Source organism: Phragmites australis, chromosome 11, assembly GCF_958298935.1.
Source record: "Phragmites australis chromosome 11, lpPhrAust1.1, whole genome shotgun sequence".
In the NCBI taxonomy this organism is placed as follows: Eukaryota; Viridiplantae; Streptophyta; class Magnoliopsida; order Poales; family Poaceae; genus Phragmites; species Phragmites australis.
The window spans coordinates 26,763,538-26,789,173 of NC_084931.1; the positions used below are offsets into that span (position 1 = coordinate 26,763,538).

The 25,636-nt window shown below is 44.3% G+C and overlaps 3 protein-coding genes across 11 annotated transcripts; 2 read left to right on the plus strand and 1 right to left on the minus strand.

The window, feature by feature from the left end:
• Window positions 1–8,280: 8,280 nt before the first annotated feature.
• On the minus strand, window positions 8,281–13,269 carry LOC133885529 (guanylyl cyclase 1-like). 3 transcript variants are annotated; one of them, XM_062325258.1, is made up of 9 exons: window positions 12,315–13,269; window positions 12,080–12,207; window positions 11,372–11,414; window positions 11,147–11,221; window positions 10,964–11,052; window positions 10,216–10,277; window positions 9,432–9,504; window positions 8,873–8,948; window positions 8,281–8,655 (listed from the first exon to the last, which is right to left on the minus strand). In XM_062325258.1, exons 1-9 carry the CDS (start codon window positions 12,438–12,440, stop codon window positions 8,593–8,595), a joined length of 735 nt encoding a protein of 244 aa, XP_062181242.1. In that variant the 5' UTR covers window positions 12,441–13,269; the 3' UTR covers window positions 8,281–8,592. The 3 variants fall into 3 exon arrangements, with proteins under 3 accessions (XP_062181242.1, XP_062181241.1, XP_062181243.1); XM_062325257.1 differs by having other exon boundaries at window positions 11,303–11,414; window positions 12,315–13,265; XM_062325259.1 differs by lacking the exon at window positions 11,372–11,414 and having other exon boundaries at window positions 10,964–11,047; window positions 12,315–13,267.
• Window positions 13,270–15,613: 2,344 nt separating this feature from the next.
• On the plus strand, window positions 15,614–17,964 carry LOC133884547 (universal stress protein PHOS34). Of its 2 annotated transcripts, XR_009903130.1 has the most exons (5): window positions 15,614–15,948; window positions 16,050–16,159; window positions 16,249–16,367; window positions 17,531–17,695; window positions 17,809–17,964. XR_009903130.1 is itself a non-coding variant. In XM_062324000.1 (4 exons), the coding sequence occupies exons 1-4, from the start codon at window positions 15,759–15,761 to the stop codon at window positions 17,604–17,606; spliced, it is 495 nt and encodes a 164-aa protein (XP_062179984.1). In that variant the 5' UTR covers window positions 15,614–15,758; the 3' UTR covers window positions 17,607–17,826. The 2 variants fall into 2 exon arrangements, 1 of the variants encoding a protein (XP_062179984.1); XM_062324000.1 differs by having other exon boundaries at window positions 17,531–17,826.
• On the plus strand, window positions 17,879–23,217 carry LOC133884544 (uncharacterized). Of its 6 annotated transcripts, none has more exons than XR_009903129.1 (9): window positions 18,061–19,797; window positions 20,438–20,505; window positions 20,610–20,723; window positions 20,813–20,975; window positions 21,059–21,205; window positions 21,283–21,336; window positions 21,657–21,703; window positions 22,052–22,369; window positions 22,849–23,217. XR_009903129.1 is itself a non-coding variant. In XM_062323999.1 (7 exons), the coding sequence occupies exons 1-6, from the start codon at window positions 18,014–18,016 to the stop codon at window positions 21,307–21,309; spliced, it is 522 nt and encodes a 173-aa protein (XP_062179983.1). In that variant the 5' UTR covers window positions 17,879–18,013; the 3' UTR covers window positions 21,310–21,336; window positions 21,657–21,887. The 6 variants fall into 6 exon arrangements, 3 of the variants coding, with proteins under 3 accessions (XP_062179983.1, XP_062179982.1, XP_062179981.1); XR_009903127.1 differs by having other exon boundaries at window positions 22,052–22,234; XR_009903128.1 differs by having other exon boundaries at window positions 22,052–23,217.
• The last annotated feature ends 2,419 nt before the right edge of the window (window positions 23,218–25,636 follow it).

Below are 25,636 nucleotides of genomic sequence, written 5' to 3' on the forward strand. Positions count from 1 at the left end.
TCGACTCCGGGAGAGAGTGCGTGGGGCCGTGCACAGTGCCCCCCGAGCACTCGGTTCCCCGAGGACCAAGAGAGGGCGTTTCCGGGAGAGAGTGCTCGGGGAGGTGAACAGTGACCCCCCGAGCACTCGGTTCCCTGACGGCCCAAGAAGTCCTTCGTCGGTGGCCCCCACAGGGGTCCAGCGGTGAGGTGTCAGCCTGTGAAAGGCCCGATGCCGCATTTAAGAGCGTGCATGGCCTGTCACCTCCAACTGCTCCCGCCACGCTCGGTGTCAGTCCATGCCTTATTCTGGCAGAAGCGCGTGGGGACATTTAATGCACAGGTCCCATCCCGCGTCATCCGGCGCGCCTCGGGATAACATCGCAAGGCCCGAGGCGCCCCGCCTGCCGCCCTGCTGTGGCAGGCGTACAAGACCGAACGGGCACGCCGGGCCGCTCTGCGGCTGCCCGGTGGGCCCTCTCCACGGCGCCCGTTGCCAGCGCCATCATGACAACCGAAGACCGGGCGGGGGCGTGTTTTTAACCCCCCATCACTTCGCGCAAAGGCCACGCTGACTACCTTTCCATTTATGGCGTCTTGGAACTCGTGCCCTCCCTTTCGGGGCACGCTACCGCCGGCGAGTATTTAAGGAAGCCAGCGGCCACGAACAAAGACGACCCAGAACAGAAGAACCGAGGACAACGCTCGAACTCTCAGACACCTCTCAGAGACACTTGCTCAGAGACCGAAGGACATCTTCGTACAAGCATAGAAGCTGAAGAACAAGGAGCCCGAAGCTATAGGATAGACAGACATTCTTGTAACCAGTAACATTCCTGAGAGACATTCTCAGGGTATTTATAGTATCCACACAGGAGTAGGGTATTACGCTCAGTGCGGCCCGAACCTGTCTAAAAATCCCTCCTGTGCATTTACTGCGTTCTGCATTAGATCATTCCACCCCACTTGCCATCGCATTTACATCCATTTATTTCTCCCGCAAATATATTCAGAATCATCCTCCCGGCCAAATCTCAAAAAGGGGTCCTTCATGATCCCTGCGATAGGAGTTCACCCTCCGACAACACGACTTCACTTGGTTTGAGCTAGAACCCATTAGACGTTATTTAATTTCAATTTCGAGTTCGTTCTCTGTTGAACCCAGAGGTTCCGGATTTAACCCAAAAACTCTGGATATTATACAATCAGCTCTGAAACATGGGTATCCGGGTCAATCTGGAGTCTCCAGTGAACAGTTTTTTCAAAAAAATTCAATTAATATTTTCTTGCATATCTTTTGTTAGATTTGAGTAATCTTTGTCACCCTAAGATTGTAACATCCATACTTATTTAGGGTGATTATACACTAGTTGAGCCTAACATATTTAAGATTTTTATTTGTGAAAAATCTGTTAGTTTATTTTTTGTTGCAAGTTTAGACCAACAGAAAACGTGGATGATTTTTTGTAAAAATACCTATTCACCCCCTCTAGACGATGTCATTGTCCTTTCAATCATACCCACCATAAAGGCTATCGCTGCCTCGACCTTCATACAAATCGCGTGATCACCTCTCGTCACGTTGTGTTTGATGAAGACTCTTTCCCCTTCGTGACACGCTCCGCTACGTAGCATTTCGTTTACTCCTTTATGAATAACGATGGCATGCCTCCTTCAGTTTTCCTTGCATGTTCCATTTCCGCGCCACGCATAGCACCGTTAGGACTGTTCGTCTCCAGCGGTGCTTACATGCCGGCTGCACCGCTCCCTCTAGCTCCTGGCTCAGACGAGCCGGTCCTTGCTCCTTCTACGACCGTAACACCTGGAGTCTAGGCCTCTCCATTGGCCTATGGCATGGGCTACATGGTGTTGGGTCCGATCATTACTGCATCAGGCTCGGGTGCTCCACCGCCTGGTTCGAGAGTCCACAGCAACGCGCCTCCTAGTTCAGGAGTCCCAAGTACTGCGGCCTCTACTACACAAGCTCCCGCAGCTCCAGCTATGCCTCCCGCGCCTCCTGTGACATACAACATGCATCCCACGCGCACGCGCAACAAGGACGATTTTCATGTTCCGAAGACCATCTTTGATCTTCAAGCTGTCATTGGCTTGACCACCTCTCCAGTACCGAAGACCTACCATGGAGCTCTTAATGATCCTCATTGGGAAGCTTCCATGCTCGACAAGTTTCATGCCTTGACATCTAACAACACTTGGGAACTTGTTCTTCGGTTGACTCAAGTCAATATTGTTACCAACAAGTGGATCTTTTATCACAAGTTCAACTTTGATGGTTCTCTCTCTCGTTGCAAGGCACGTTGGGTCCTTCGTGGTTTCTCTCAACAGCCTGGCTTGGATTATGACCAGACATTCAGTCTGGTGGTCAAGCCTACCACCATCTGGACTGTTCTCTCTCTTGCTTTGAGCTTCGACTAGCCCATTCATCAACTAGACGTCAAGAATGCTTTCCTCAATGGCACTCCCTCCGATATTGTATATTGCCAACAACCACCTGGATTCATTGATGCAGACAAGCCATATCACGTTTGCCACCTCAACAAGTCATTGTACCGTTTGAAGCAAGCTCCACGTGCCTGGTTTACTCGCTTTCAGTCATTCTTGACGTCTCTCAGCTTCACCAGCTCCAAATGTCATTACTCCTTGTTCAATTATCATCATGGTGGCTCCACTGCACATATTCTACAATATGTTGATGATATTATCTTCACAACCTTCGACAACTCCTTCCTTCAGCGCTTCATTGATGCTCTACGCTGTGAGTTCTCCATGATAGATATTGGCCCTTTGCATTACTTGCTTGATATTTCTACCCGCCACACTGCACATGGAATTTTTCTTTCTCAAGAAAAGTATGTAGCTAAGATTTTGGAACGTGCCAGTATATCCAACTACAACCCATGTGCCACTCCTATTGAAGCTCACTCCAAATTGCTTGCGGTTGTCGGTGCTATTGTTGTCAATCCCACTCTGTACCGCTGTCTGGCTGGAGCTCTTCAGTACTTGACCTTCTCTCGTCCGGATATTTCACATGTTGTACAACATGTGTGCTTATACATGCATGATCTGCATGAGCATCACCTCATCTTAATCGAGTGTATTATGAGGTATCTCAAGGGCACATTACAACATGGTCTCCAACTTACTCATTCAGCTTGTCATGATATTATTGTCTACTCTGACGCTAATTGGGCCGTCTGCCCTGATACAAGTAAATCCATGCTAAGGTATTGTGTCTTTCTTGGCAACAACCTTCTATCATGGTCATCCAAAAGACAACACATTGTCTCGCGTTCCAGTGCGAAAGCGGAGTACCGTGGCGTCGCTAATGCTTTGGCCGAAGCATGTTGGCTTCATCAACTCCTTGTCAATCTTGGTCATCCTCTCAAGCAGGCAACGATGGTGTATTGCGATATCATCTCCATGGTCTACCTCTCCACCAACCCGGTTGAACACCAACGTGCCAAGCATATCGAAATTGATCTTTATTTCGTTCGTGAGAAAGTCACTCTTGGTGCCATCCAGGTCCTGCATGTTCCGACCTCCCTCCAGTATGCAGACATTTTCATCAAGGGATTACCAACAACGATCTTCACCAGCTTCCGCTCCAGTCTCAACGGCTATTCCTCTCCTGGTTGACATTGCGGGGGGGGGGGGGGAGGGGGAGGGCTGTTAGAATCCATATATTGCGACAGTCATGGACGCCATATCTTAGTGTATCTTTTGTATAGCTAACTTCTAGAGGTTAGTTAGGATAGCTATCTTCTGTATCGTGTATTGCCATATATATCTTCTGTACATCGTGTATATATACCAGATTCTATCAATGGAAACGTATCGTGCAATTCCTTAATCTATCTCTACTCTCACTTAGTATTAGTAAGGAATAATTCCTCAAAAGCGTTCAACCTAAATCCCTGATATGTCTTTAGGCCCCATTTGTCAATGGCTGGGATGGATTCACACGTCATAGACACAGATGACATATTAGGAACTTGTGAATATTAACGATGGCATATAAAGAATTGCCCTTATTAGTAACAGTGAGTCAGACGTGATGCAGACGCACGACTGCACGTCATGGGGTAAATCGGACAAGATCCTGGCTAGATTTTGTTTCACTCCAAGGTTGTGTGGTGCGTTGAGCTTTGATTCATGTGGCTGGTTTCGATCGGGTCCCGGGCCGAGGTGAAGAGGAAGTACAATACCTGTCATTATGCCGAACACGTCAGCGTTCTCGAGTCACTCCCAATGTAAATTTTTAGATATTAATTAGATATTCACATGAGAAACATAATGTGTCAAGTAATTTAAAGTAGAGAGAATGAACTTATTTATAATAGTATAAAATAGCTTTTTGAGCGATCTAAATAATTATGAAATAATAAATTACTTTAGAATACTAAAAAACTAACAAGTCATATATATATATATATTAAAAACTTATTTCTTAATATTATTTTCCCCTCCTTTCTCCTCTGTTAGACATCACTTAGGCCTTCTCCAACAGGATCTGCAAATTTGAGGATTCTAGTGCTACAGTACTTTGCGGGGTACTGTAGCACTAGAAATTCGTCTCCAACCGAGTCTGTATTCAGTGATGCGGTACTGCTACAGTGTTAGGGATAGGGGATGCTGTAATAGTATTTTAAGAATGAAAATTTAAGATAGCTGTTGGAGATAGTCTTAAAAGAAAAAAATTCAGGAGTGGCTCAGTGACGTGGAGGAGGAAGAGAACAGAACTTGTCGCGTGTCCCGTCGATCAACGTTACGCGCGCTTCGATGCTCCCACCCGATGTGTTGGGCTCACAATGTTCGTCTCGCCTCTCCTCGCCCTTCCCCAACTCTCTGTACGATGGGCGACCGCAAGCTCGAGGATACGAGGACACCGGACCCGGCGAGCCCCAGCGGCGCGTCCAAGCCGCGGCGACAAGCCAAGGCCCTGCCGCGCTTCATTTCCGCGGTAAGGTGGCTATTCCAGGCGGCGGTGAGACCTCGTCGAGGTCAAGGCGGCGAGTCGGCGTTCCGCGGCGACGATTTCCGGCGACTGTAACACCTGTTAGTTGAGATCGGGCCGGCGAGCTCGTCTGCGCTCGGTGGTGGCGCGCTCGGCGTTGATGGAGACCGGCTGTGCTCGGCGGTGGGTTTTCCTGTGAGATGGTACTGCTTTCATGGCCAGTTAAGTCTTGACGAAGCAAGTCGTATTTCACCATGCCGGAAAGGCGTAGGAACTCCTGCCACCGCCGGCAACTGCGGCGACCAGCACAACGGCGACGGTGGGAGCTTCTCCGATCTGTGGACGAGGAAAGAGTACGATGAGACTGTTGATGGATGAAATGCGGGGCGGGTAGAAGAAATAAAAAATTACCGAAGACAAGCAAAAGACTGCTATTGTTTGGGTTGGCTGCTACGTTGCTGACGTGCCTAGTCTTACAGAGAAGACTTGTATCTATTATTGAACAGGCGATACATTGAAGCTTGTGTAAATGAGGTGATGTTAGTTGTGTAGAAAATAAGTCATTTTATTATGTGAAAGAAAGAGAAATAAAATAGAGAAAATATCATCTATTAATCAACAGATGATCTAAAATATTAGATAATTATTCTTATAGATAGTATTTTCTCTATTGTATGTTATTTATGGATTTAATTTTCTATATGTCATTTAACAATTAAATGTTATTTAAATTACCTATAACTTTATCTATTTATTATATATATATATATAATTGTATTAATATCACTGCATATGCCCTAAGGCTAGTGATCGGCGGCAGCCCTACACTCCACTGGAGCGCATCCCTGCCAGATGGATTCGTATTCTCTAACGTTATAAATTAAAATAACCGAAATGTACAATAATATGAGTCTGAGTGAATAATATCTTGTCATTATTTACTGCAATAAAATATTATGGTGATTCTACTATTTATGGAGTAACTGTAGCAGACAATTTGATATGTCCGTTCCAGATCTAACCGTACAGAAACGCTAATGTCATGATACTGTTTATTCTCTGATATTATTTCGGTAAAATCAGATAATACAAATCCCTGCCGGATTCGAATCCCACCACCGCCACCCACCGTCCCAGGCCAGGCTTCCGTTGGGAGTAGCAGGTGTTTCTTTACGAGTTGCGTGACGGTCCACGGATTCCCTGGCCGTGGTTCGTTTGGCTGGAGCGGCCGGCCGGCCGATCGCGCGATGGCGGCCGCGAGGGACGGCGCATGCACCACGGCTCGTCGCCACTGTGAACCGGACGTGCGTGCCCGCACGGCGCCACGCCGCAACGCGCGCGCGTGCATCGTGCCGGACGTCCATATCGATATCGCCGTCGCGTCACTGCGGAAAGTTCGGTCAGACACGCACCGAAATTGTCACTCCGACGAGACGAAAAAGGGGCTCTGTGCGGCTCGTAATCTCCACGTTACCTTCGGCAAATACTTGCTGCGTGCCATCGATCTCCCTTTTGCTTTAGAGGAGGAACGAGAATCTGAAGGAGAGCACTTCGTAGTTGCCTTTCAGTTTCTGATTCTGGGCTAGATCGTAACCACTAGATCAAAGGTAAGGCCGGAGTACGCCGTGACTCGGATCGGGGAATGACTAGCCGATAGGGTCCCTGACCTATCGAAGTGGTACCTGAGTTCCTGACCGAAAGTTGGTGCCATTCTGATTTTCGTACGAGTACCTGACTCGAAAGTTCGTAGTGCTGTTTCTTACCTGTGATATGTGGGTAAGTTTCCCGTGCAAAACGGTTTTTCTCTGGTTTCTGATGTAAGCAAGTTACTGCATTGATCAGTACTGATTCGGGTATCAGTTTCGGGGGGAAATAATGCACAAGAACACAGGAAATAAGTATAAATAAAACAGTTGAGAAAAACGATATCATCTGCTAGCCCTTTCGTTACTCTATTTCGAAGTGCGATCCAAGTCATGATCTCCAATCCGGCGAGTGCGATCGGACCAAGTAATCCATCGCAGTCGCGTAAACTCGTGTTCTTGTCTTTGATGCCACTCGCACAGCAATTTGGGGGTGGTCCGTTACATCAGTTTCCTCCTTCGGTTGCAACCACGGAGAGAACTTTTGCCCGTGGCGTTTGGCGAGGTGAGTGAATTGAGCAGTTCACGAAAGCCATTCTACTACGACTTTTTCATAACCACCTCGCTTAGTGTGTATTTGGTTATCTACATACGGCTCAACTAGTCATAAGACCTAAGTAATAGGTGTTTGGTTACTTGTATGTTACTCTAAGTCTGGCTCTCGAGATGCAAAAGGCTGGTTATTAAGGTTGGCATTTCTGCAGAGCTAGGCTGGCTAGATGCAGGCCGATGCCCAATTAATAATATCATTAATGTGTGATTAGTACATATTAAGTCATATTAACATATTTTGATGAATATTAAGGCTTATAGGATATAATAAGTAATATAAGCGTATAGTTACACAAAATAAATATTATGATAATATTTGTTTACTTACTTTTATCTTATGCAATATGTCTTGGTGTGAGTAACCAAATAATATCTCTTCTTAGTCAGATTGAATAAATACAAGCAACCAAACAAAATACTAACCAGGCTAACCATGCGGGTACCCAAATAAACCCTTCCTGAATCAACTTGGTAGAAAACTGCTACTATTGGAAGCAACCAAACAAAATACTAACCAGGCTAACCATGCGGGGACCCAAATAAATCCTTCCTGAATCAACTTGGTAGAAAACTGCAACTATTGGCACCATGCTATCGCAATCATTTGCTAAAGAGAGATCGTTACACTGCGTTGGTTAGCAACTAAATGCTACCTCCGTGAGATTACTTGTTTGCCTTGAACTCCTATTTTAGTTTCGTTCTGCCGGTATCTTCTCAACTTCCTCGGCCAGGTGAGCATGAGTGAACCACCGAACCTCCATAGACAGTCCTAGCAGCACTACTACAAATGCTTACTGAACTCCGTGTGTTACGCGTTGGACAAATCAATCCTAACTATTTTGAATCACAAGACACAACAAAGCACACACACTGTTCACGGACAGTGAGACGGTTGTTCCGTGATCACCAGTTCAAATTATTTTCTACTGATGCAATATGATCGCTGGAAAGCAACGTGTGTGCACGCAGACAGAGGAAGGTGAGGTTGGTGCGAGTTCGCTTCCTGCGACCTAACACTGACAAGCGACGACGGTCGAACGAACGCGAGCTCGAATGGTTGGCCGAGATTCAGATGCCGTCGACAGCGAGTCAGCGACGCCGGCGTTCGCAGCAGCAGAATAAACGGAATAAGGTGCAGAAGATCACAATTTATACTCAAGGAAATTCTGTACACGTTCAGCTATGATCGTATAGCTTTTGCTCGTTACAAGAGCAGAAGCAGTATTTGGCACTGCTGCTGAACCCTTTGCAGCTGTAGTTTGGTGATGCCATGCGCCAACAAACCTTAGCAGATGCTAACTTCACAGGCACTGAGGCACACTGTTCCTATCGGCGGTAAGAATGTTCTCAGGCTACAGCTACGTACAAGGTTGACAATCGACAATCATAACTACAGGGACATGTACAACATATACACAAAGGTGACCAGAGGCTGTTGAGCAATTTACATGGAGCCGGCCAGAAGATTACGCGAGAGCTTCATTCCACTCTTTCCGGTCAAGGACACCTGCAATACATTGTATGATGCACCACCAATCAGTGCTGAAACCATTTCAATATATGTCTTTTCACAGTGAGAGTTATATATTTACTCTCTTCCTGAAGAGATATATGCAAGATGCAAGCATGCAACGTAGCATACTTTGATTGGGGAAAGACTCGAAGCATGGAACGTAACAGAAGGATTGAAATGAAGTAAGAGCACATCATATTACAACTCCTACCAAAAGAATATCCTCATCAGTCCCAAAGGATTTGCGAGCCTCATCTAAGCTCTTCATTGTCACCCTTTCACGCTTCCTGAAGAATCAACAAATAGTACACAATTGACGGAAATTTTATAAATAGCTACATGAAATCATTCACATAAAACCTTTTCTTTTTAAAGGGAAACTTGAAGCGGAAAACAGGGCCTTAGGTTTCTGATTCAAAATTTTGCTGCTGTTGTTTGCCAATCATGTACAAATACAAATGGAGGCTGAGATGAGGTATCTGCTCAAAGCAGGAGGAATTTCTCAAGTTACATGAACTTTTGTCGTTTAAAAATGATTAATGATACTCGCCTCTTTTAGTTTTCTATCCCAGAACAGCATTAGCTACTTCTAGTTATAAAAAATAGACTAGCTATTCATATGCTAGGCATGTTAGTTATGCAATTAGCAGAGGGAAAACAAGTCATACACAAACTTTTTAAAAATGCAGATGATTCCTCCCAACATACATGTGTAAGCTGAAAATTTCATATCATTGAAGAGGACAGAATACAAGGTGAATTTTAGGTACCTAGAACTGGCAGGATCCCTTATCTCAAATTCACAAGCATCGGCATCATACCCACATATTATGACATAATGCCCTGCAGAGGGAAACAGTACTCACCAAGGTAAATATATTTACAGAACTATACTCGTAAGCCGTGCTTACAGCCACATAATGAATGTTTGATGCAATACATGCTGTCAATGCCTATACTGAAGCCAGCCCATCAACCAACAGAGCTACTGGACATTTCCAACCGGGGGTGTTCGGGGATGTTTTTCTTTAGGAATTTTCGGTCAGCATCTATTAGACTGTCACTATTGGCAAGCACCTTAAGTTTATGTATTTCTACATGGAGTACCTCTGTCTCAGGATTCCAGCTTTACAAGCACTCCAAGTCAAATATATAGTTATGCAGTGAACATAGGAATGCAAAAAGGACATGGACATTTGATCCCCATATTTCTACCAGGCAAGAAAAATAAGATGTTTGGCATGGACGTGGTATGTGAATTTCACATCATGTTAAGAGGAATTTTTAGCTTTTCTCACAAACAAATCAAGAAGAATGTTAGCTTCTCTTGCTGCATAAATGCGTGTTTGTCAGTATTAAACTACTAAAGCTTATTGATCAGCAAGAATTTTGCACTGCTACAACATGATGACATGAAACAACTGTGGCTCTTGTATTCCAGATAAGCAAATCATGCACATCAAAATACATGACATTATCCTAACAAGAACCTGGAAATTTCTACTTTTTATGTAAAAAAGTAAATATTCCGAAGAGGAGCATAAAGCGACTGACCCATATAATCTGACTCCTCGTTGAGCTGTTGCACATCATGTACATCATTCATCCAAGACGAACTGCATTCCAAATTCCGGTTGTTATTAGATCCTGTCATTGCCTCAACTTTCTAATCAATCTAGGACCACATGTTTTCTCAATTGAACTCTCAAGGATTTTGCAATTGAAGATGAAAGTGAAATAATTCTATTGAATCGAGAAATTGGATTGTACAAGTTGCTTACTCGTACAGAAGAAAAGATCTACATATATACACATGGATACATCTGTGTTAACGTGAACGTCTTTTCGTCTTCTTGCCTTCAAATGCTTATCATCTCACAGAAAATAAATCATCCTAAACCATTTTCAAGAACTAAATCATTTCTGATATACTACCTCCATTCCTTTGTAAATCTGGGAACAGAGGGAATAGTACCAACTATAAATTTAAATTGATCAACTTCAACTGCTTTGTCATCAAATACAACACTCATGAAAAATAAGAATAATCTAACGATCACCAGATAATTGTTAATCAGCAGAACTTGTGGTATTTAAGTGGCATCACAAATTAGATCCATGAGTCAAATTAAACGATTAATCACTACAAAAAAAGAGCAAGTTTGTACCCGCCAAACACTTCTTATTGGAGAAATTGCTTGTGCCATCTCATTCCCCATGGATAGTTTCAATTTCCAATCATAATGAGTTAAAGTAAAACAAGGAGGTACACATCATATAGGCAACAGAAAAAAACACTTACTTTAGCTTTGTTTTGTCCACTAATGCAATAGCAATGCAGTGCCCATATAACAGTAGAAACGCAATATCATACGCACTGATGGATCTGCACTGAGAAAAATCATAAATTGGAAAAAACTTAAAAACCAATATCAGAAGTACATGTAATGCAAAATTTTCATGATGCTAGCTGTTGTGAGCATACCTGAATACTAATTCCTGCATCAAGTGCTTTTCCAAATAGCTCATCCACTCGATCAATGTCTTCTTGCAATTGTTCCTATCAACATTGATCATTTTGGAAACATAAATAAAGTGAACTTCAGAAAATTCTGCGCTAGCACTTGGTCACAATGCATACCCTATAAAAAGTTTCAGCAGAATATTGTGGATTTGCTCCAAGAGTCACAGTAAAGAACAGAAAATTAACTGAAAACTTATTTAACAGATAAGCCAAGTCGACTGTCCAAATGCTGCAAAAAACAGAAATTATTAAGAGTGTTAGTACTTAGTTCATCAAGCTCTTTATATTCTTTAAACAAGTTAAAATCTTAGACAGTTTAATATTCAGTTCAGCTAAATCACAATGTCTACATTCTGAATGAATGTACTTAATGGAAAGGATTTAGTAATCGAAATTGAGCAAGCTGCTATTAGTCTGCATATGCCTAATGTGATTAAAGGGAAAAACATACCATTGCATTATCATGTTATAGTGCAGTGATAAGTGGAATAAAATCCTCTCAGACTAAAACAGCTGATGATCCGCTATACAACAGCAGATTAATTAAAAAAAAACATGTCCACATTTCAAACGCAGTTCTCGTTGTTTAAGTATGATACTACATATATTTTAAAGGAAAGAAACTATTGTGTTTGTCTGCCTTTATAAATTATTAGATTAAACAGGGTTGTTAAAAAAAATCTCTTCGTGATTACCCTGGAACATACATTCTCTTACAATCATCCAACTACCATTCTTTAGCTTTGTGCTTATCCTTTTCTAACGCACTGTACTGAGAACCAAATCAAACTAAAAATACCGCGTCACGATAATCAAACAGATAGCCATTTCTTTAGTACTGCTGTACAGCGAATCGTACTCGAAAGTCTAATATTCCAGCCCAAGAGAGATAACCTTGTAGTGCGGCAGAGCTTCTCGAGATCGGCAATGCCGTCGCAGCAATCAATACCCAGCGTCCTGAGCACCATGAGCACGCAAGCGAGGCCGCAGTCCCAGGTGAAGGCTTGCTGAACGTGAGGAACCTGGCGTCACCGGTAAACGAGCCAAATTTGTCAAACAACAGTAAGCGAAGCCCAAGTATACAGAGTCGTACAATGAGATAACAGTTGGGCGAGAGAGGGAGGCTCACATCGATGTAGTACGATCGGCGTGCTAGAGGAATCTGCCCGTCGGAGGACGGCGAGTCCGGCCCCTGGCCGCCGTTGTCTCCCGCCATATTGAACAGCCTCTCGGAGATGACGCGGAGGGGCCACATGACATCGTCAACCGCCGGCGCGACCCGCACCGCAAGAACCCAGCCAGAACCCCCCCCCCCCCCCCCCCGCTTCTCCGGGAGCAGCTCGGACCGGGCACGGAGTACGGGATTAGGCTAGCGTAGAGTCGGTTGCCAGACACGACAAGGCCCGCGGTTACCAACTGGATGGCAAGGAGCGAAAGGGGAAGAGCATCAGGCGAGTTGAGTGCGTGGCAGATGATTGATGGGATGGGATGGGAGTGGGATCGCGATGGCCGGCGGAATGAATAATTCGCGCGGCCGGCTTAGCAGCGGCCGGGTTTGGCGGTGATTAAAACGGGGAAGGCATGCGCATGGCGCCAGGGCGAGGCGACCGGTGCGAGCGGCGCCTTTAAGGGGACGGGGGCCTTCCGGAAACTGCTGCGTGATGGTGGCTTTTCTTTTCTAGGCGCCTTTCTGCCGGTAGAGGGAAGGAGAGGGGGCGAGTTGGAGGGAAAGCGCGATGGAGGAGCGGAAACGGATAGGCATTGGGTGAGGAGGAAGCATGGCAGTCATGCTCGCGGCGGTTGGTTGCTGGATCCAAGGCGCGCTTGGCATTGACCGAAGCCGCCGAGGTGGCTGGTGGCGGTGGGCCGGGGCTGCTGCTCGTTGCGTGATTCGTTGATCAACAATGTCGGCACGCTGGCCGGCGGCGAGTCGGTAACAGACACTACTAGCACATCGGCCTAGCCATGAGTGGGAGGGGTGATGGTAGAACGGCCCGTGACAGCGTCGTGACCACGCCAATCACTCGCCTCTGTGGGGATCTTCCTCCGTGTCCATTTGCACCCTTCTCCCTCCAATTACGGCCAGCCTCCGAGAGCTCTGCAGCGTACAGGGGTGGGTGGCGCCATGAAAATATCTCGCATTGACACGTCGGTTTCTCTTTCCTCTCTTAGAGATTTGGATGCAGGAGAGCTGTTCGCGACGTGCGTGTTGGGGAAGGGTACGTTCCCTCGTCGCGGTGCCCAGCTGTTTTTGCCGCGGCAGCAGTCGTTGATCGTGGTCCCGGGACTTCGGTGCTCGCGGACTGATATAGGCTTTCGTTGGGGTCAGTTGTGGAATTTTTTGCATTTTAAATCAAAATATTTCAAATATATGTTATTTTGAAAAATTATAAATGTAGACTTCCGTCAAAGGTGATAGGCTACCTGTCGCACTTACAATGGCCAACAGGTTAAAAATAAAAAAATATTACATTCTAATATCTCAAAATTCAAAATATTATTAAAATAGTCATAAAAATAAAAAAAGTTCGTCAGTTGTGATACTTGTGACTGACCGTCCAGTTGTTGGGCCGTGTCAAGGTGGGCCAATGGCTGCTCTCTCAAGAGAAGAAGTGGTTCAATGGCAGCCCAATACGTGGTATCGATATGGGCTAAAGAACGGCACAGCAACCGATCGTCGGAGTTGGGCCTATCTAAGCCCAAACATACGCCGTAAGTGGAGATGGACTACGAAAGACGTTTATTTATTTATATATTTTATTTTTCAATATTTATAAAAATACACATCTATTTTAAAATATTGTACATGTAGGCTAACATCACTAAGTTAAATGGGCAACACTTTGCTATTGTCTTTCCAATGAGCGACATTTTATGAGGCTCACGACACAAAAGCTAGAAATTAAATACCATAACTAACATGACGACCGATATGACGTCCACATTAATGTGTTACACAACCTGTCCTTATGCAACTCACGGTATAATTGTCAGAAATTAAATACTCTGACTGATGTGATATTCACGTTGACGTGCCACACAACCAACATGCGACACCTTTACCACTGCATAGGCCACACAATACGCTCCCACAATGATGCTTTTTGTTTTTTTCATCACATGCATGCATGTGTTTTAAGAGCAGAAAAAGCTAGCATCTTTATTTATCACAATAGGTCTACATTAATCACATATATGTATGTAACATCACCTATGTGTAGATAAAGGTAACACATATTGAACTAGCGACACCTTTTTAGTGGGCCCTAACAAAATCATGTTGCCCTGCCAACAGGTGACAATAAATATGTCACTTATTTGTTAAGTGGTATATTGATGTTAACGTAATATCAATCAGAATATTTAATTTTTGACTATTACACCGTAAACCCATAAAGGTGTTGCTAGTAAGATATCGTTTTTAAAAAATGCAATTATAGGTGTCTAATATTTTGAAATGGTTTTTATCGGGTTTTAAAGCCCACGTCATTGCCGCTTGCAGCACCGGTCCGGTGCAAGTGCACACATCACTGCTGCTCCGGCCATGTGGCTGTCTACCATACTGTAGCTGTTGAACTGACAAACCAACCCCCGGCACGTGTCAGACCAAAATTCACGGGTTTTTCTTATCGCGATGCTTATCTCTTCAGGGAACGCAAGGGATCGAGTAAAACTCCAGCGCACCCACGACTGCATGAAAGCTTGTTCAAAAGAAGCACAAGATTGTATGGAATTGGATAAGCTGTCATTCCACAAGAAACCATGGCGCGTCGCATGCGAAAGACCCGGTGTAAGCAACGTTTTCGTTCACGCAAACCAATTTCTGCAACTTTTGGGCACACGGAAGTCCTTGCTGCCTTTTTCTGCCCCAGAAACAATCTGACCCGGGTCTCAGCCGTTTCACGCGGACAAAGAAACCTCGCGGAAATCGACGGCCGAACTCGTCGTGATTCCCTTCCGGTCGTCGTGAGTCCAGCTCGAGTGCACGGCACAGCCGCAGTTTGCTTCCGAACCAACGCATCCAGCTCTTGAGTCTTGACCACCCTAACGATCTAATCCAACCCACCGACACACCGGTCCGCCGCGCCCGCGCCAACCGTTCGGGCGCACGGCGTCGAAACATCGAGACGCCTCCCTGCCGTGCCGCGGGCGGAGGCCAGCACGGTACCGTGCAAAGATTCCGCGCGCACGAGGCAGCGCCAGACGAGTGCACGCTCCCCCACGGCGCCGTTCCCCGCGCGGTCCAATCCGAAACATGGCGCGCGCCGCGGTGCCTGCGTGGCGCCCTGACCAGGTGCCCCCCCCCCCCAATGTTCTGTTCGCTCGCTCGCCCGGCCGGGACGCGCCGCACCTGCACCGCCCGCATCGTACTGTACTGGTTTCCGTCCAAACGCCCACGCGGTCCCACCCGCCTCTACTCCTTTTTATGCTTCTCTCTCTCTCGCTCGCCTCGCCGCAACGCATCCGATCGAGTTCTGTCTGCCACAACCACACCACCTCACCGTGTCTACTGGAGCAGGTGGGTAGCGACTAGCGAGCGAGGAACCGAAAAGCGCGAGGGGGTTTCGGTCCGATGGCGGGCGCCGGCGAGGACGGGGAGCGCAGGATCGGGGTGGCGATGGACTACTCGGATAGCAGCAAGAAGGCGCTGGACTGGGCCATCGACAACCTGCTCCGCCGGGGGGACACCCTCGTCGTCCTCCACGTCCTGCACCACGGCGGGGAGGAGGCCCAGAACACACTCTGGGCCAAGTCCGGATCCCGTAAGCACTACGACGCGTACATCCCTCCCCTTACCAAAAACGTTCATCTTGCTTGTAGCTCTTCTCGAATTAATGCGATCCCGCGTGTTGGATCCCCGCAGCGCCGATCCCTCTCTCCGAGTTCCGGGAGCCCAAGGTGATGCAGCACTACGGCGTGAAACCCGACGCCGAGGTGCTCGACGCGATCGACACGGCGGCGCGTCAGAAGGAGGTGGGCGCGGTGTTCCTGCTGTACCTTCGTGGTCGTGTTAATCAAGGGTATGGGGATAACTGATTGTTGTCCATTTCCGTGCTGATCAGCTGAAGGTGGTGGCTAAGCTGTACTGGGGAGACGCCAGGGAGAAGCTCTGCGATGCCGTCGAGGAGCTCAAGATCGACACGCTAGTCATGGGTAGCCGCGGCCTTGGCCCGATTCAGAGGTATATTACTATTACTACTACTGTTGAAATTATGCCTTTGTCAAGAACCGAATGAGCTGTACTTGATCGTAGAGCCCGTAATTTCTAGAAGTAATATTGTTTAGATAAGCGATCTGCGTCAGTGGAGTGTCTGGAATAAAATGTTATAATTTGTGAGATTGCTTGAATCGATATTCGATAGGGATAGGCTGCATGCCAAGTCCATGTCTGTGGCGGTGTACTTAAATTCACAACGCTCCTAGTTCATCACGTCGTGTTGAAATGTCATTACAGTGATAACGCTTATCTGAATATCTGATTGTACCTTGCATCGTTGCATCCAATGATATTGCGCTGTGAGTATTTTCTTAGGGCACTAACGATTAGCTGCCTTGCGACTTTTTGAGTATAATACTAACTTATCATTGAGATATCTCCATCGTGATTGCCAATTTTTTTATGTGGCCATGTGGAACTGCATTTGATAGTCAACTACTGCAGTGTATATGTTATTCAAGTCCTAGAACAGTTTGAGAATTGGAATGATGCATATAGGATTGGTTCAACTACTGCAGTGTATATGTTATTCAAGTCCAAAATAAAAAATCACTGCAAGTGGGTAATAATTATATTTGAAATGTTCTGGAACTATCAATTCAGTTCAAAGCTTGACATGTACAACTTGTACTGAACAGATTAGTGTACATAAGCATAGATAAGTACTGAGTCCAAAGCACGGCAGATGATAATGGTTTTAACAATTTAAAATAATTTATTTCCTATTAGCATATAGAATATTGCTGCTCCCTTTACTATTGATTTTATACTTGAACTGAAAAAGGGGCCATAAGCAGTTCATGTTGCCTGCATATAATCTGACCTTGCAGCACCTAATACTCGTTGGTGAAGGCATCCCATGTACCCAATTATTTAAATATCAGAAATCAGAATGGGTTCTCATGATCATATTTATCCGCAACCTTTTACAACAGTTAGTTTAGTCGAAACTCGGACATTTGACGCTTCTATATTCCAACAGTAATGTAAACTTCATTGCATTCCTTTACAAGCAAACTTATATGAACATTACACTCATAACTTGATGAATGCAAAATATGGCCCTTAGCATCCAGTTAGCTTGTTTCATTTTGTTGACGACTTTCTTATCCGGCAATATGTCGCAGGATTCTGCTTGGAAGCGTGACAAACTACGTGCTGTCAAACGCATCATGCCCAGTGACTGTTGTCAAGGGAAAGTAGCGGCCAGGCCGGCCTACCAGTGATGTGATTGAGGATGCAACTTGTGTTGGTTAAGCACTTTGTTCGGTGTTGGTACTGTATTGAATAAAGTATGGATCTTCTCATTTGTCATGTTGTAGCCTTCACGGATGCTTCTGAACGTGTCTCTTTGTGGAATACTCGACGCTGATGTGATCAGTCGTGCGCATCTATTTGTATGCAGATGGAATTTGAGGATTGACATCCTTCTGGCTGTGTGGTTTGACGTAGCAAGTTACTGGTTAGTCTAGTCAGCTTACGGCTTACAACCCAAAGGTCACTGGTTCGTTGTGCGAACTACGGAAGAGGAAGAGCGTAAGCCCCGGCTATGTTAAATGCTCCGATGATCGGTGGTCACTACAGAGGTCTTTAGTGCAGGCTCCAGTACAATGGTACTCATTCCATCCATTTATGCAAGACATTTTAAAATGGAAAAGTCTTGGAGAGTAGATTTTGACTATTAATTTCTCTTATAACATCAAATGTTACAAAATTAACATCATATCAAAAGCACTTTGAAATAGAAAATCTATTGATGTAATTTTTGTACTCTAAATATACATATATTTTGACTAATTGTTGATCAAAATTTACAAAATTTATCTTTTTCAAATAAAAATATGTCTTACATAAATGGACAAGAGAGCACTTCCCTGGCAATTCAGCTATCGTTTCGATGAGTGCCGAAAATTGGCATAGCCCGTGGATTTTGGCTAAGGTAATGAAAAGAGTTCAAGGGACATGTGATGGAGAATAAGAGAGCAAAATTTCTATTGAGTAGGAAAAGACAACGAGTGTCATCCCATAGCAAACCATATTAGGAATTTCAATTTCATTTTACAATTTTTTCGTTCACCAGCGAAAAGATCAAAATTCACGAAATTTCAGTCATTTGTCATCTCTGCTCTATGTCTTACATGTCAGTGAAAGAAAATTCCAAATTTACATATTTCGTTCTCCTCCAAAATTCCTAAAATTTGTAAAATTTTCGTCGAATTTTTAATCCATGAACCATATACTACCACTCTTTCTAAAACTAAACGAGGCTATCGCGAGACTAGCCTTTTCATCAACAACGATATTGGCACCGGAGGAGGAGGATGGCTGCCCTTCTGATCACGAAGATGACGGCAATAGTGGCCACACACCCAATCTGAGGAGGCGGTGTGGGTTACGAGGAACGAGGAAAGGGATGGGATGTGGCACGGTGGCCTCCTCATCCGAGGAGTGGTCGTAGCACGAGGAGATGAGAGCAATTTAGTCTCTAGAAAATCACATGGATGAGAATAGAGTAGCGTGAGCAACATGAGATGCTTAGGGAGTAGGGGAGATTTTAGTGTGATGGGAATACTAAAAGTATGGAAAGAATCTGGTTGAAATGTTAATTAATTCCCATGATGGAGACAACGCTCCACCTTGGCCCTATAAAAATATGGAAAGAATTCAGTAATTAACTACAATATTAATAGTTAAATCAAATGATTTAAAGAGTAACTTTGCATCTCAGTCGTTTGAAGAGAGGTGATGGGGGTCGAGATCTATTTTTCTTGCCAAACTTTTCATTTTTTACATAATTATATATTATAATATAGATATAGATGGCATACAATAAGATTTTGGTGGAAAAGGATTTTTTTAATTATTTCCACTGAAAATTATGAACTTATGAGAAGGGACATTGGTGAGCCTGACGTGTGGATCCCAGCCCTACAGCCATTAGTGACTGAACATTCCTTCGGATGTCTGATTCAACGGCCACCATGAGCCGAGGTGTCCAAAAGTAGCCGGCCAACGCGTGCTGTCCGTCCGATCCCGGAACCATCGGAACAAGCCGCGCGCCGCCCACAAGGCCACAAGGGCCAAGGATCTTGTCGTCCCGCTCCCGCCTCGAAGGAGACCTCAGAATTCTTCCCGCGCGGTCGCACCAAATTCCCCTTCCACCGCCGCCGCCTCGCGCTATTCACCAATCACCGCCCCCACCCGGTCCTAGACCGCTTCCTTGGCTTTCTGAGCGTTCTGGAGTGGCAGATCCGGCCCTCTCCTGCAGCGGCATTCCGTCGAGCACGTCGCGCGCGGCTGTGGGAGGGCGTCGGGGAGGATGTACGGGAGGCGCGCGTCGCAGCTGCTGAGGGAGATCGACTCCTCCGAGGCCGGCCAACTCGCGTCTTTTAACGTAATTGCCGCTTCTCTGTACTCGCTCGCAGTTACTTGTTGGGAATCTGGGTGATTGTTGCCTCTATGTCCTCGGTGTGTGTTCATACCAGGCCGCAATTTTGTTTGATCTGGTTTATTGGGTGTCTGATAGGAGGAATTGACTTTAGAAGCTATATGTTTTACTTCTCACTAGAAACTATGGCTTATGTGCTAGTATAAAGCATAAATCATAAGCACAAATGTTACGATTTGGCTGACAATTCTGTCTTCCAAAGTTATATACAATTTGTGAGTCACTGAGCCAGCATGTTTCTAGACCAAAGAGCATCAAGCTTCTGGTCCCTTCTAATAGTCTTAGCCATGATGGGTTAGCTATATTGTTAGGTTCATAAAATCACTTCGGGCTTCATTACATGTTCATTATCATGTTTGTTTCAACATGTGTATTTTATACGAATGTAAACAATTATGTGTTATGAAATCTTCAGAAGGAAACTAAGGGTAGCAGCTGCAGCATTGTATTCTCTGCCAGTATTGTAAGGCAAAATACCTAAATAAGTGAAAAGTAGTGCTGAAGCGATATGATTTTGGTAGCCACAATTCTTTTTTAGTTTCTTTAATATGTTGATACCTAACTTACAGTCTTTCAAAATGTGCAGAGCGACGTGTTTGATCAGATCATCAGAGAGTGCAATGAGCACAATGCACAGTTTCAGTCATTGATCAGGTAACTTGCATACTACTAGAATGATGATCCTCTTTATCCAACATTGCCCTAATGATAGACATTTCAATTGCCTGATTTACTGATTTCCTTTGGGCTTATGACAGGAAAATGGTGGAGCAAAACTTAGATATCGAAACAACTAGAAACGAGGATCACTATGGTGCAGCTATCCACCATCTTTCCCTGCTCTGTAACAAAAGATGCCTCATGGCTTACATGTACAAATTTAAAATTTCACAGCTGACCAGATTTCCTTTTTCTCTGTTTTATGCTGTGTACTCTAGCTGAAAGCATTGTGTCCGACCAGGTACAACCGAGCAGAAATTATTCAGAGTTTTAGATGGAAAGTTGGTCCTGTGCTTCCTCATGACATACAAGAAAAGCTCCACTTCTCAGAGAAAGAGTATTTCAAGAACCATTCTGCGGCCATTAAGTCATACATATCAGAGATGGATATAGATTTAACAGTGGTATGATGTTTTTTTTTAATATTTCACATGCTTTCTTAGGGATCAGATGCATTCACCAGACTTTCTGTACCTTTTTTTTACAGGACATGGTACCTCCCAAGGATCCTTACATTCAGGTTCGGGTGCTGGAGGACATTGGTGAAGTATCTCTTGGCGACCACTCAGTATCATTAACCAAGAACTCACTCCATTTCCTAAGGCGCACAGATGCTGAACAATTTATATCACAGGTTTGCTATCTGTTTCTTTGTGATCTCCTTCTGTCACTGTCCCTTCAGGTAATAATATGCTACAAGAACTATAATAGGGTCTTATGGAAGAATTTCTGGAGTAGGGACCACATATGATGTTCATTGAATAGGTATTACTCCTCACCTTTTATCTTATTACTTTAGATGTTCTTTCAGTAGTGTAATTGTGCTGTAATGTTTCATACTGGCGAAAGCTTACTTGTCTTAGATCAGATAAGACGTGATGGTTGTTGAATATTTTTCATTTGGTACATATGGCTAGTTCAGTTGTCACTGCTAAGCCAGTAGATATTCACTCTACTGTAGCGATAGCTACCAACTTTGAAGCATTTGTTCTGTATTTACTATACATTTGTGAGCTGACTATGCCCTGCTTCTTTCTCTTCTGTGCTGCTGCCTGATGGAATAAGCACCCTTGTAATGCTTGCAGAGACTATGAGAAACAACGAAAGAACATATGCCATCTTGGGTGTGAAGGTACATGTCACGGTTTCTGAACCGGGGAGCTTCTAACTAGTTGTTAACGATGACCTCTAGATGAATGAGTCAAGTTTCTAACAGCTTTGTTGCTGAGCAATTTTGTGCGTATTGTATTATTTCACAGTAGTACAACTTTGTAAATTGGGCAAGCAATTTTCCTAAAATTCGTTCTCTCTGTTTACATGTGTATTTTCTGTCAGCATTACATCTAAGAAAGCTGATGCTGATAAAATTTTAACGTGTGCATCAACATTTAGGTTTGTTTGACTTAGAACCTAATGTTTTCCTGTGCATGCAGTTTGATTTACTTCCACCCTCTTTGCGCTAAAACTACTGTTCTTTCAGAGTTCGGATTCTAACTTGTTCTAGTCAGAAGCCACAACACTGGCTCATTCCACATTTCCACCTTTGTATCAAATCACAAGTGACCTTCCATCTTCGCCAGGAAGCAAGACTAGCGCAGTACATGCAGGAAAGTTTCTGCTTGCTGGATTTATGTAAAAGTGTACTGAACATCACTTAGTTAAGGTTGGTATCTTCTTTTAGTCACCACAAGTTTCTTAAGATGCTTTTATTCCTGGGAAACATTCAAACGGGCGTGGCTATCTCTGCACTAACTGAAATTTAGAGAACTCTAGCTTGAAGATTGCTAAATTACTTGAGGTAAAAACCATATGACATCAGTATTGTATGTATGTTGCTTTTAATATCCACGAACTTTCAAATTTGAGTTGTATCATTGCCTGATGCTTATTGACGATGCACTTGTTTGAGAATGCAGTACCATGCCATAATTCCTTACCTAACCTCTACCTGTACATACTTCTTTACTGTGCTACCTGAAATGTCCTACCCAGTATATTATGCATACATGCAGAAGTTATATGCCCAAACTGTGCTGTGAAGGTAAAAACATAAAAATGCATGTACCAAGTATAAATATCAGACTGAAACGCCTTTCTCTCTGTTTACAAGAGCTTCATTCGACAATGTCGTTCATATTTACTTTGTATGCCAGTGCATTGCTTTGGCCTTTGAAATGCTCTAATCGTTGAGATTGCCATGCTGTATACTTGTGCGTTATGGTGAAAATAGTTAAAATGTTTGGCAGGCACAACTTGACGTCTTTACTTTCTGTTCAGGTGTATTTATAAATGATGCTTTAATGTGATTATTAGCGGGGGAAAAGAACCTTCACCGTATCATACTCTGCCGTTCCCTTTTCCGGTCCTTGTTTTGTCTACAAGATGCAGCTGAACAAACTTCTTGCAGTGTCGTGTCAAAAAAAGGAAGAATTTCCAGTAGTGTCTTGTACGTCAGCTTTGTTGGCATGAACACAAGCTAGTCCTGAAATATTTAGCCTTTTCGGTTCAGTTCCTGCAATGTTGGCGTTAGGTATTCTTAGAAGCTACGGCCCGATTGGGGTCCATACTGCAATTCAAATATAAAAACTAACTTACCATCCAAAACTTAGGTATTTTGAAATAAGGAGGCAACTTTATTTCATATTCTTTTCCCTCTATTTTTTGGGCTGTGTTGTAGTGCTGTTCTTCGTCGTAACTAATCAGTAGGCCATGGTACTCATGTGGTGGTAGTATTAGTATCTGCTGCCCCCGCGGCACGCAAATTGGAGTGTGGTCACCGGCACATGATCTTTAGATGCTTCTCATGGAATACTGGCATACTGCTGAGTGCTAGATGGCAATCTTACACGTATAATCTTGCATCTAAGCCTTCCAAGTAAAGAATGTCCTTTCTCGTAGACCCTAGTATTAGGCCTACCAATACATGAGGAAAAAAAGAAACAAAGTAGTCCCTGTGGCCGCAGAATAATAGGCCTAGCTCCTACGTCCAGGTTTTTCCGGATCTTATCGAAGGTCGTCACCAAATGACCGGATGGAACACCCGGGTTCGCACAGCCAAGCAGCTTTTCTTGTTTGTCTTGCCTCTCTCCCAGCCCAACGCCACCACAGCGCCACGGAAACCGATGATGAGCCGGATTCCGAGCTAGAGTGGTAGCAGATCGCGAGTCAGCGACCGGCCCTGACCGGCGACGCATCCGTCCTCGGCGGCCACGGGGCGCCGTGCCACGGCGCGCAGAGCGCTGCAGTTTCGAATCTGTGACAGCTGAGAGGTGCCAAGCTAGTGACGAGGCAATGCATGCCATACGCTTTGCCTTGGGCTCGGGCTCTCAAATATGTGCTGGCTTCTCGTGGAGCGCAGGAGCGGTAGATTGACCGGTAGCCCCGTGTCGGCACGCTGTTTTCTACTGCTAGGTGCTAGCACGTACTCTCACAGACACATGGAACATTCTTTAAGGCAGAGGGTCTTCTTCTCTTTGACATTCGAGTCCCTAGCTTGGAGCTCTCGTATGGCGCAACTGTGATTCTTCGCTGCCATGAGATTTTGACCTGCTGAAAAATATAAGATGGTCATGGTGAGTGTCCCTGACGGATAACTGAATGTGGGGGGAAGCACATTGTTTGAGTCGGAACAAGAAAAATCTTGCCTTAACAACACAGCTAAGCTAGCCAGCATTCTGTGGGTGGGTGCTACAAGTTTTGTTATGCAAGGACCGTTGGACCAGTCGGAATATGATTTTGCTTGATCCTATTTAATCTGTACAGATTAACTGTACAAAGATATCGAGCTTTTTTTTGGTTCGCTGTCAAACCTTGCTACTCCATAACTTAGATGCGCTACAATTTCTTAGTCATGTATTTAATTTATTGCCACAACTGTGGCTCACCCTCACATTGTTAATATTGTGGCTCACATGTCATAAACTCAATTCATAACTAAACTTTACAAAAATTATGGTGCACTGTATTTGGCCTAACTTTCACGTGGAAGACTAGTCACTAAGGATATGTTTGGTTTCAATATAATCTTAGCATATTTAAACTTAGTCACGTTATAGGTTTTTAGGCACGTGTTTAGTTAATTGCTATAACTGTTTGATTTTTAAGCACGTGTTTGGTTGATTGCTATAACTGTGATAAATCATACTTTATTAGCTCTCTGACTCGTACGTCATATGCTTAATTTTTTTTTGACTAATTTTGCTACACTTATAACTAAGAATTTGTTAACCCTGATCTTTATGACAAATCACATTTGACTAAACTTAAGCGTAACAAATATAGTTGCAGTCCAAATAAACCTAACCAAGCAGGCCCATCTTCTAGTACAATTTGAGAAGCATCCGCGTACCACTCAAAGGTCAAAGCTGCTAATCTGCTGATGGGATGCGAGTAAAGCTAACACTCCATCCGTTCATATACAGCAGGCGTATTTTTTGTTTGGTTTTCGAAGTTGGATTTCGATTAAGATGTTTTTATAAATATATCATTTATAGCTATAAAATCTATATAGTGTGAAATTATTTTGAATTATGAATCTAGTTATATAATTTTTATACATTAAGATATTCTTATAATTTAATTTAATATTAATTAAAATATAATATTTAACTTTTTAAAATACAGTATACTATTTTTAAACGGAGTAAGTACCGCCCCTACTGCTATCGCATCAAAAGCCACTCACTGCTGGGCCAAAGTGGGCATCATTTCTTTCTTACCGTTGCTTGTGATCGCGACCAAAAATCTCCCAGTCGCGACTCATCGGCACTCTTTGCTTCCGGTAGAAGTGAGTCGCGATCAGTGCAGTTGGTGCGAGATATCCTGATGAGCTGCTCTTGCGGGGACAGAGGTTAGATTTTCCATGCGCCGCAAAAAGGAGATCCTTGCCGCGGCTCCCGAGTCCTACTCCGTTCCTATCCATCCGTTGCAGCCTTTCCGGCTTTCGTTTTTGCCTCGGTGTTTTCGAATTTCGAACCCAGATTTTGAAATCACCCGCTCGTGCTTGGACGTGCTGTACAGGTTTCTTCTACCTACAGTACGCTACTGGACGTGTTTCAAACCGTTC